This window comes from Trachymyrmex cornetzi, unplaced genomic scaffold (genome assembly GCF_001594075.2).
Source record: "Trachymyrmex cornetzi isolate Tcor2-1 unplaced genomic scaffold, Tcor1.1 scaffold335, whole genome shotgun sequence".
In the NCBI taxonomy this organism is placed as follows: domain Eukaryota; kingdom Metazoa; phylum Arthropoda; class Insecta; order Hymenoptera; family Formicidae; genus Trachymyrmex; species Trachymyrmex cornetzi.
In genome coordinates this window covers 1,031,747-1,043,080 of record NW_017298058.1, presented here as the reverse complement: position 1 = coordinate 1,043,080, position 11,334 = coordinate 1,031,747, and the positions used below count along the sequence as shown (strand labels likewise).

Here is an 11,334-nt window from a genome sequence, read left to right as displayed (position 1 = left end):
CGCGGAGTAATGTGGTAAACAGAAAAGAATCACCGAGACTGCTGTCTTCATTCTAATATTAACAATCAGATACGATCACGCTGACCAATGAAATAAGAATCGTTAAAGAATCGTTTGTACAGTATAACGCGAATGAAGCCTTATAAAAGGCCGGTGACGTAATCAAGGATCGCAATTGTAATCCAATTATCGCGCGCGACGTTGGACGAACGTTCTTCATCTCTCGTTTCGTAAAAGAGGATACCGAATATCGTATCGTTACTCGGTCTGTCTTTTCTCCTCAAAAAATCCTCCTGATCTACATTCGGAAACAATTCGTTTCCTGCTTTTCCTTGCCAGTTTTTCTCGGAAGCGGATGACGTCCGGATGAGGGAAGGATGAGGGAAGAGCAAAATACAGTGAGGGCAAAAGCAAGTGAATGAGCGAGCGGATCTCGACGTGGAAATTGGAAGAAGAGGGATCGTCAGGGCGGCACCTGACCGGAAAGCGTCACAGTCGGCGCATTCAGCCTCGTTCTCTCCTTTCCCTTCTACTATCTGCTCGTCAGCCTTTTTCTTCCCGTCCGTCTCGTCCTCCTCGAAAGGGTTGCGCGTTGTTTCCGTCGACTCGCAGTGCAAGCGTGTCGCAACGAGGTCCTTTGCGCGAACGATGTCGGAGAGTCGAAATAAATTTTTTTGTAAAAAAAATTCCAAGCTCCTACTCGAAGTTACGATATCAAACGCTAATTATAAGAATCGTTCGCCAATGACTTCGGCAATAACGGCACGCAAATGTTTGGCTTCGAAGAAGAGATTATGCGATTCGCAAAAGCGATAGATTGCGACATCACGCTTATTACGAAAAATAAAAAAAAGATGCGCGAGACACGTGAAATTATATACATCGATACGATAGCGTAATATTCACGTGAACGATGGACACCAAAGGTGGGTAACGCTCTAGCGGGGACCAGAGCGAAAAGACGAAGGGAGAAAAAAGCAGGAGGAGAGAAAGAGAGAACGAATAGGTAGGTAAGGACACATAATAGCAGGATGTTACAACGCCCGTGTCCGGTACATAAGTATCTGGTTTCATAAATGAAAGTGTCTTCATTCATAGATACATATTTCCATACAATTGCGGCTATTGGTTCGTATCTTATGATATCACCGTTATGTGCGGGCAGTCCGGCATATATTACATATGTACGTAGCACCATTATATACAAATTCCTACTGTTGCATTAATGATAAAGTTGTTTAGATATCGCACGATATTGGCACAAGGATACGGATGCAAGAAGAAGAACGTGTAAAAAAAACGCGCGTTTGCGCGAAGGTCGGTTGGTGGAGAACAGAATAATGTTGCGTATAGTGCCGACTTCGCTATAATAGAAAATATATAATGAATAAATATACGGAGACACGGAATTTACATCCCATTCCCATAGAAATATATCACCGCTCTGATATTTCTAGAAAAGGCAAAAAAAAAAGAACTAAATTATGGAGATGGGATCGAGATGATACGATCTACATTTATATTTATACGGTAAAGATGGGCGGATTATTTCATGTTCTCTGACTCATATATAAATCGAGCGCTCGACGTGAGGACGCACACCAGGACGCGCCCTTTACGTAGGAAGCCATCCTTTCCTAGCATCCACAGTCCACACAGGAAATCTCAGACGCACCCACCGAAACATGCCCGCCCCTGTCGGCCGGAGCCGATTTAATGTTTCGTTTCCTCTACGACGATAAGGGGGCTACAATTTTATAGAAGCGCCAGAGCAGCCCCGCACGAAGCACACTTGGAAAAACACAAGCGGTTACGCTCGCGAGCGACGTTGTAATTAGACCTCGGCTGAGGCCCACCACCCTGCTAGCCAAAGGAAGTGTTGTGGAACAGGTGGAGTGAGAAGGCGTCGAAGGTATAAATTATTACGAGGATTGTAAAGAGACTATAAACAGATTTCTTCCACAGTTATAACGTTGCGTATTTTAAATCCATATCTTACTTTAAGACAGATTTCGATATAAAATATATAATATTAATATTTTGTATATATTGAAGTATTTATTTTACTATAAGATGTATCATGTCTAAATTCTTTGTATATAAAAACTATATGCATGAAGCACGAGTTTTAAACATATCAACATTGTCTTTGAATGATAGTGAGGGAAATTTATAATAGAAAAATCTTTTTCAGATTGGAATATACATATTTTCAGATAGAGAAAATGCTTGGCCCGCTTTAAGAATGTTTTATCTCTCGCCACTATAGAAGTCCGGTTTCACGTTAGCGCGGAAAATTCGCGGCGAATCTGCCAGTGGAGTTGGCAGGAGGGTGGATAATGCGCAGGCACGAGATAGTAAATTTTATAAAATAATACCCTCCTATACGCGGGCTGCATATTCATTTTTCCGGAGGGGTCTCCCTCTGGAAGCGAGTCCTAGAGAAGGGGAAGGAAGAGGAGGGTTGCTCGCCACTGTCCGGTTCGAGCCGCGTACATATGTATGAGCTTCTGGTGGACGCGCTGGTCATGCCTCGACGAATCCGGGGCTCTCTGCCCTTTATTTTTACCAGCAGCGCGCCCTTTCCTCTCGCGAATAAACAGGACCGACCCCGAAAGAAAAGAAGAAAAATGGGAATAGGCAAGTCGGATGATTAGCGCTCCCCGTCTTTCTTCCGAGTGCAAGCTGCATAACGACTTCTTCGCGGCTTCTGTCTACCCGAAGAAGAAACAGCGTAACACTGTATGCTTCGGATGTATACAGGTGTGCGAAGAAATCGCCTTTTTTACGTGTAACGAATGTCACTTTAAAACTGCAGTACGTGACTCGGAAGAAACTGCGTTTCAAGAAAATACAATTACACGAGGAAACTGCAAGAAACTACATTTACTTTCACCCGTCAGTGCCATGATTGTATTGTTTCGCCGTATGAAGATTAATTTTCTAATATATCGAGAAATGAAAAGAGACACGCGAAATGAATTCAGTTAAACCGATTCCCCAAGGTTTTTGTTTTTAATGAGATTTTCTAAAATTTCTTTACACACACAAGCCGTATGTAACTTTGCCCTATGAAAAGCCACTTCGTAATAACAAACACAGAATTCTCGCTAACATGGCATTTTCATCATTAACTGCGTTGTCGAGGCTTTTCTTCGGCATACACCCAAGTAAAGCAACGCGCTCGCTCGCTCGCTCGCTTGCATTAAAGAGCAATTAGCCGCGGCTCGCGAGCACGCTGATGCCCGGAAGCGATAGAAGCGGGCCGCGCGTGCTACCCTTACTTCTTCTTCTTCTTCGTATGCGTGGCTTTGTATTATACATATGCTTACACTTACCTCTCGGTAATGCGTCTTGCTCGCGAGCTCGCCTGACTCGAAGCAATCCAAATTGGTATAAGGAGTTTCATCTTTCTCGGCTCGCAAGATCCACGCCGCCACCGTTTTTATCGTCTTCATCGGCGAGGAGTATCTTCTCTCTCTCTCTTTCTCTCTCTCTTATAGAATTTTCCTGTACAAATAAAATCATCAGAAATCTAATTCTACGAAAACAAAAGAATATCTCTACAAATGTAAAGAATCGTGACGTTGCTATTTTATGATTAAAGAATACGCGGGTTTTACGAAGATAGAGAACTTTAGAATTACAAGAATATGTGAAATGTAAAAAGCCAGAAAGTCTTACATACTTCCAATCCAGAATGATGTTAGCTTCTTTCTTTCTTTATCGTTTACGCCTCGTACTTTCCCTCTTTCTTTGCACGATCCCCCTGCGGCGTTCATAACCACTCGCTCAATTACCGTCGTGGATAATCATTATCACGGAAACTGTATCGCTGGGCCTCATTGCCCCAATCCTTAATTAGCTGCCGGCTAGACGGTAATTGGTACGAACCGGTGTCGGGCGGCCGATGGATGGCGAGAACGAGAGGCAGCACATGGGCAATAATGTCCTCGATAGCTGACGCCGCTGTCTTGCACGCTGCAAAATTTACTCAATTCTAATTCACGTTTAAATTCACAAGTTACAACTAATTTATCCTTAAAGCCCGATCTACATATAAGACGCAGAATGCGAGTGGCAGATCGTAAGCTTGTTGCGTCAGTCAATCTCGAAGCGTTATTTTTAAAATGGAGGCATCGGCTTAGCTGACGCAATAAGCTTAATTGCGACCTGCGACTCGTGTTCTGCGTCTTTTATGTAGATCGGGCTTAATAAATCACACGTTGCAGCCGTTCGATATACATACAACTATTCGAATCATATCAAGATTTTACGTTTTAATCTTACATGATGTACTTATCTCTTCACAAAAGTGTCATTTATCAAAAAAGAATTGGACTAAAATTTAAAAAAAAGTGGGCTATGTAGAAATCTCCAAAAATAAAAGGCTACTCGTAATTAATCATATTTAAAATAATTTAGCATATAAATCATGTGAAATATGATTAGAAAACGTATAAATATACGCACATTATGCAGAAGTCGAGCATAAGTAACATGGAATTTTTTTGACGTCGCATGTGTGTGCAAATAAATTAGATATAAATTAAGCCTATACATTTTTGTATCTTGCTTCGATTCTTTCGGCTTTAAAAGCAACGATGAATCAAAGATCGCAACATGCACGTGCGTGCACTCACGCACGGGTGATACTGTTAATTGCAATTTGTATCTGGTCAGCTTAGAAATTAACTTATATCACGAGCAGGAAATCCCTCGTGTTTTGTTTTAGACTTACTTAGGATTAATTTTGTAAGAGAACTTGTTTTATATTAATTACTAGCTATTGGCACGAGTTTGACACGTTACTTTTTGTGATACAGTATCCCGTTACGAGGAATGTTTTTTCTTGTATAAATATTTGTTCTTTTCAATACAATACTACACTTTCATTTATAATGCTTTTTGAAAATATTCGTTTCCGTTAATCTATTGCTTTATTTAGTAAATCGGATAACTTTGATGTTCAAGAAGTTTGCTGGACTCACATTCGATCATATGTAACTCAAAAACGGTGCACTTATGCAAATAATGGGTCAGTTCTAAGCACAATCACAAGACTCGTAACATGTTCTCGTAAAACGTGTAAAGCCCATTCTACAATTGCGTAAGTGTAGTTGTAAATAGTTGTAGTTGTAAGAATTGATCAATCACTGTTGAATATGAGAAGAATATTCAACTGTGATTGGTCAATTCTTACAACTACAATCACTTACAACTACGCTTACCTAATTGTAGAATAGGCTTAAGAACTTATGACTAATATTCTAATTTTATGCGTATGTATAATCGTAAGACGATTATTTGTAAATATCTACGGTCTTGTAAATTTTATATGGCTTGTAAGAAGCTGTCTGTAAAAATATTGTATAAAGGTATAAGCACTTAAAAATTCTTACAAGTCTTACAAAAATATGTTACGAACCTTACAATTCTGCTTAGAATTTAGGTACAAGATACGTAGCAATTATATACGGTTTATTATTAAATTTTTCGTATTTATCAACGCACTTTTTCGTACTGATGAGGATCCAAACCAAGGATCGAAATGTTTATGTATCTTTTAAATAAATGGATGTTTATACCTATACATCCTGTGCTGGCTTAAATAGGCTTTATTACACATTCTTAGATTTATTCATTGAAGCCTGAATTAAATAGGTTTTTTTAATACATTTTTTCTTCGTTTTATCATTCTTTTTCCCATCTTCTATTTCAGTTCCCGTAGAAAAATCTCCAAAAGTGAACGATGATAACTCACATCGTCATATTACAACTCTGCGGGCAATCTGCACATTTTTAAATTTATTTTTAGTGTACGCGCTGCAAGTACAGCAATTGTAAGGTAAGCCGCAGCGACTTGGCTTTGTCTTGCACCGGTACCGAATCGGTATGGGAGAAAAAACAGCGGCCGATCGGACTGGGTCTGCGCGCGCGAGAGGGATACCTGTCTACGTACCTACACGCGGGGAAGAATCGGCGATTATTGAGCGGGCAAAGATAAAAGGTCGGTTTCGTCTTCCCATAAAGCGAAAGTGAAGTAAACGTGCGGCACCACTTTATGCTGATCGATTTGTGGTGATTTTATATCTTCGCCTGTCTATAGTTCTATACCGACCAGTGGCGGAGTCTGCGGACCGGTTCAAACGGGCCGCGATACTTTATATCTGCGGTATAAACGCGAAATTGAGCTTTACATATTCCGGACAGAAAGGGGCAAGGAGCACTCAAGGTGCTCACACAGGAAATTTCTTTGTGCTGTCCATAGAACAGTCGATCTGGTCGGAACATTCTTGGGATTAATATTGATGTTACATGAAAGATGGAGAACAAAAAATATATTTACTTCTCCTGATATGAAAATTTTTCGAAGAATGATACTATAATGTCTTTCATTACAATGAAAGAATCAATCATATTTTAATAAATATTTCGTTTTTATTTTGGATATGAAAATAAAGAAATGTATGTATAGGAGAGATAATAATTTTATTATATCACATAAATACTACTATATTACATTATAATTTTACCTATATTATTCATATCTTCAAACAAAATATATTTATAGATCTTTGCAGATCTGTTTCTTACTTATAGTTTCATCTTTTTAACGAAAATAAATGTACATTACAAGCAAATAATCTCTTTTTAAATTAAATTAAACATTTTAATAGATTTAAGAATTGCATGCGTTTAAGTCTTATACTATCTGTGTTGCACATAACGTCGATGTTTTTCTTATAAAATATTAATATTATATAATTATTAAGTCAAGACATTCGCGTCTCTCAGGCAATTAGATTGTTAAGAGCGCCTGTATCGAGAAATCTACATCGTAGATATATTTATGAGAAAGACATTTTAAATAGGACACTTAGATTCAGAAGAAACCTTGGAATCTGTGGAAATATCTTCTGCAGTGAGAGCAAGAATTTCCTCACATACGCGTTTATAAACCCATGCATCACCCTTTAATCTTTTCCGACGAATACCGACTAATCGTTTACCGCTCGGATCGATTTCCAAGAGACAGACTTCCAATTCGAAGGAACAGGAATTCTGTGAGGAGATCGATTTCGACGAGTTTGTCTTATCTTCCGAAAAGAACTCTTCAGTTTCCCCTTGCAAAATGAATCTGTGACGAAATATATTTTTAAAAACTGTGTAAAAAATAGTATTAAAAAAAAATTATAATTACCCTTTCTGACGACACATTATACCCTTTTGTCGAAGTGCTCTTCGTAATTTCGAGAGGACATGTTTCGGACAACCGCTGCATGTTGCAGATACATTAGAAAGACCCTTCAATAATAAAATAAAATTTACCGTCACTTGCAAGATAGAAACTTTTTCTAATATTTTCATATATAATTTAAATATAAAACATACCTTCCCTGATAATATATTTGGTTCATCGGGATCGGTGTTTTCATTCTTTGCTCGCCTTTTCGGTGTGAGAACACATCTTACCCGATTCAATCCTCTCTCTAAGCCCATCATAACTTTTCTTGCACTACCAGGTGTAGATGTTTGAGAAACTCTAAAAACATTGTGTTTTTGAATATCATATTTGTTGTATTACTTTCATATTATTCATAAGCTTACTTGGAATCTGGTGTTAAGGATTGCGTTGGAGTAGTTGATCTATTTTCAGGTAATTTCTTTGCTGGAACTGTATTAATATAAAAAGCCAAATTATAAGTATAATTTCAATATTATTTATGTATAATTAACATATAATTATATATATAAATAGATAGATTTTACTAAGAAGTTTAATACTTTTCTGAGTGATGAGGATTCAAATGTAATGATGCTTGAGGAGGAGAATAATGTATCTTCTAAGGGGTTTTAGTGAAGGATTCTTGTACACGGAAAGTCTTGAGTCTAAATTGCGTTTGTTAGCAAGTCATTGCTCTTCTCTAGGTAATTATCTACTTTTCGCGCGACTACTGTAATTTATCGCAGTCGGAAACTTTCATTAAAGTTTCTAATTAGATGGTGCTAGCATCACCTAATTAGAAATAAACTTTAGAAAATGTATTGTGGAACTAACTTAACTGCGGCCGCAATGTGTTTAATAAACAGTTGCATGTACAAAACATACAAAAAACCAAATGCACAAAAACATAAAAATCAACATATTTGGAAATATTAGAAAAATTCTTGAAGATAAAATAATGATATTTCAAATAAAAATTAATATGTTTCCATGTTTATAAAAAACGATAAATAGTAAAAGGATTGGAATATTGGATAGTGTAGTGATCAAATATTTACCGGGCGATGATACATCATCAGAATCTCTGCTTCGTAATCTTTTTCTTGTCGACATATATGGTGGTTCCATAAAGTTATTTTCATTTTTTTTAGGCAAAACATTGTAAGTGACATCAATCGTTGTAGGTTGGTCATTGTTTCTATTCCTTGGAGAATGATCGAGTTTAGTTATAAAATTGTTGGCTACTATTTCACGTTGTGGAAAAGATTTACCATTCTATAAAATAAAAATTGTACAATTCAATACATCAATCTTACATTAAAAAATGATTTTTTTTTTTTTACTTTTTTACCATCTCTTGCTTAAGATGAGATCTTGTTATAGGTGCTATTTTCAATGAAAGTCCACGTAATTTTCTGTCAATTAACAACAAATATGTAGCCGTTCTATAATCAGTTCTATCACTCTGCACAAGTTTTTTCCATATATCTAAACTAGTCCCACCGCAAATGGCGGACATAGTATTCAATACCTCGTCATTTTTTTCAAACTAAATATTTACATGGAAAAAAAAGAATTTCACATAAAATATCTAAAATATAAAGTCAATTTCTCTGCAATAAAAATTCCTACTTCTGTTCTGTGAATGAATGATACAGATTTCAGAGAACTTCCAGTAATCCATGGATGATGACATAATTGGTGAATAGTGATTCTTTTTGCTGGATCGATTTGTAACATTGATTTGATTAACATTTTACTATTATTAGATAACCAATATGGTTCCTCATACTTGCCACTCTAAAATAAATATAATTTATACATTTGTGTCATAATATGCAAATAGCAATTATAAAACTTACAAGTATCTTTTTATATAAATTCTCTAAATTATTGTCATCAAAAGGCAAAAAGCCACATAGTAAAGCATAAAGAAGAACCCCCATGCTCCAAATATCTACTTCTGAGCCTGTGAAGAAAAATTTTCAACTTAAATATTAAATTATAGTGAAATATCAAAAGCATTTTAAAAACTTAATTACCTAAATATTTCTTTCCCATTATGAGCTCTGGGGCAGCATACGTAGGAGAACCGCAAGAGGTATATAAATGTGCCTGAATTCCCATCTTGGGTTTTGCGCATAGCCCAAAGTCAATTAACTTTAAATTCTCATCTTTATCCAGTAAAACATTTTCCTGTTAAATAAGAAAATAAATTATCTTATTCTCAAGACACTCTTAGTAAGTCTTCCTAAGATAAATAATATGTATTGTATAAAAAAAAGCATGTTTACAGGCTTTAAATCTCTATGAGCATATCCTAAATTATGCATGTATGCAACGGCAGACACTATCTGATAAAAAAATCTACGGGAGTCAGATTCCGACAACTTGTTCTTTTCAACTGGAACATAAATACAATAGTCATTAATATTCAGATTTTCTAGATAACAAAAGATTCTTTATGTCATAACTTAAACTTACCTATGTGATCAAACAATTCTCCACCAGAACAATATTCCATAACCACGAAGTAGTGACTCTCCGTCTCTATCACTTGATACAGTCTACAGATGTGTTGATGCAACAGTGTTTTAAGTGCTTCTACTTCGACCTTTACTCTTGGCAAGTCTTCCTAGAATAATTACATAATACACATATTTTAAGACAGAATATGAAACAAAAAAAATTGGCAAAAATACAGGCAAAGTCACAATAAACATTCCCTCCTTTTAAAATAAATATTGGGACTTTGCTTACGCCTAATGCAGTCTTCTCCATAATCTTGATGGCAACTTTTTCGCCGGTAGCGACGTGAGTCGCGAGTTTCACTTTGGCAAAACCGCCGCTACCGATCGTCTTCTCCAGGTCGTATAATCCTTTCAGGGCGGCGTATCGCACCATCGTCAAGCCCGGCACAAAAAATGTGAATCGCAAATGCCGGAAAAGTGTCGCGGTCCCGCCTCGATTGTCGTATCAATTTTCAAACGTGGTTCTGGTGGTTCCGTAACGTAAACAACTTTTGACGGCCAATCAACACCTCGCTCGGCCGTTTTCCCGTTATCAGTGCTGCCATGCGCAAACACAGAATGCGCAATCGCTAAACGTCAAATAACTATACGTCGATGCTTAGGGAAATGATAAGAGATCTCCTTCAACGTCATTTACCAGTTACGCGAATATCAAACGCGGAATAGGAAGGAAACTACCTTAACAAGCGCCAATAGCTAATCTCTTATCAGATACAGAAAGAAATCTGAGAAAATAAGAAATTTTAGAAATGTGGGATTATACGAAAACGTTGAAAATACGTAACGCAGAAGAAATACTAACAATTAGATTGTATTTACTATTCATTATTAATTTGCGCATCTAAAACTTAATAATCGCGATAAAAAATTATTAATATATTTATAACAATACTTTCATCGTGTTCAAGATAACTATCTCAATATAGTTCCATCATATCAAAGCCCTTGCGCTTTGTGGTACGCTGGTTTAATTAGTATCCGATGCAAAGAAGAACAATCTTCATAGTGGAGAGCAAACTTAATGTATTCTGATTCTACGTCAAATTCACAAGATTCATTTGCAAAGAAAAGTTAAACAATCCGTCAAATACCAGTGATCTTGTTACAGGAGGGTATAAATTCCGAATCTTTCAAACTATGCTTATGATAGTAATAATTTTGTTAGCATTGTCAATTACGATTACCATTTTTATCACATCTTTAACGTAATATTAAAATTTGTGAGAAAATATGTTCTGTCACACATCATTATAAATCATTTTTTATTAAAAATAAACGGATAGAATGATTTCCTTATGGAATAGTGATTACGCGAAGGAATATAATTAATAATAATAAAATACATGCGTATTGTAATTTTTTATATATGTATGGGTACAAAAGTTTCTCGGTTATCAACTGACACGAACCACATCTATACTTTCGACGATACGATTTTATCGATAGTGTTAGAAAATGTATACATGTATAGTCATGTAATTCCCAAACTGAAAATGGATGTACTGGCGGTAGTGTACGGGCAATTTCGACGGTAACAGGAAGAAGGCCGACATAGCCTCTCTCAGGTTTCTTTTT

General features: G+C 36.6%; 1 protein-coding gene across 1 annotated transcript; it reads right to left on the bottom strand.

Moving 5' to 3' along the window:
* Positions 1-6,825: 6,825 nt before the first annotated feature.
* Positions 6,826-10,222, bottom strand: LOC108763047 (maternal embryonic leucine zipper kinase). Its single transcript, XM_018510346.1, has 12 exons — positions 9,989-10,222; positions 9,713-9,863; positions 9,523-9,632; positions 9,271-9,424; positions 9,091-9,197; positions 8,861-9,028; positions 8,580-8,777; positions 8,287-8,503; positions 7,612-7,678; positions 7,396-7,546; positions 7,205-7,308; positions 6,826-7,141 (listed from the first exon to the last, which is right to left on the bottom strand). Exons 1-12 carry the CDS (start codon positions 10,130-10,132, stop codon positions 6,868-6,870), a joined length of 1,845 nt encoding a protein of 614 aa, XP_018365848.1. The 5' UTR covers positions 10,133-10,222; the 3' UTR covers positions 6,826-6,867.
* Positions 10,223-11,334: the final 1,112 nt, after the last annotated feature.

Bases quoted from the DNA above. Each gene is read 5' to 3' on its own strand.
- LOC108763047 (XM_018510346.1), bottom strand. From the start codon at position 10,132: ATGGTGCGATACGCCGCCCTGAAAGGATTATACGACCTGGAGAAGACG. The intron at 7,547-7,611 runs GTAAGCTTATGA...CAATGTTTTTAG, and splicing joins TCCTTAACACCAGATTCCAA to AGTTTCTCAAACATCTACAC. The intron at 7,309-7,395 runs GTATGTTTTATA...TTATTATTGAAG, and splicing joins CAAATATATTATCAGGGAAG to GGTCTTTCTAATGTATCTGC.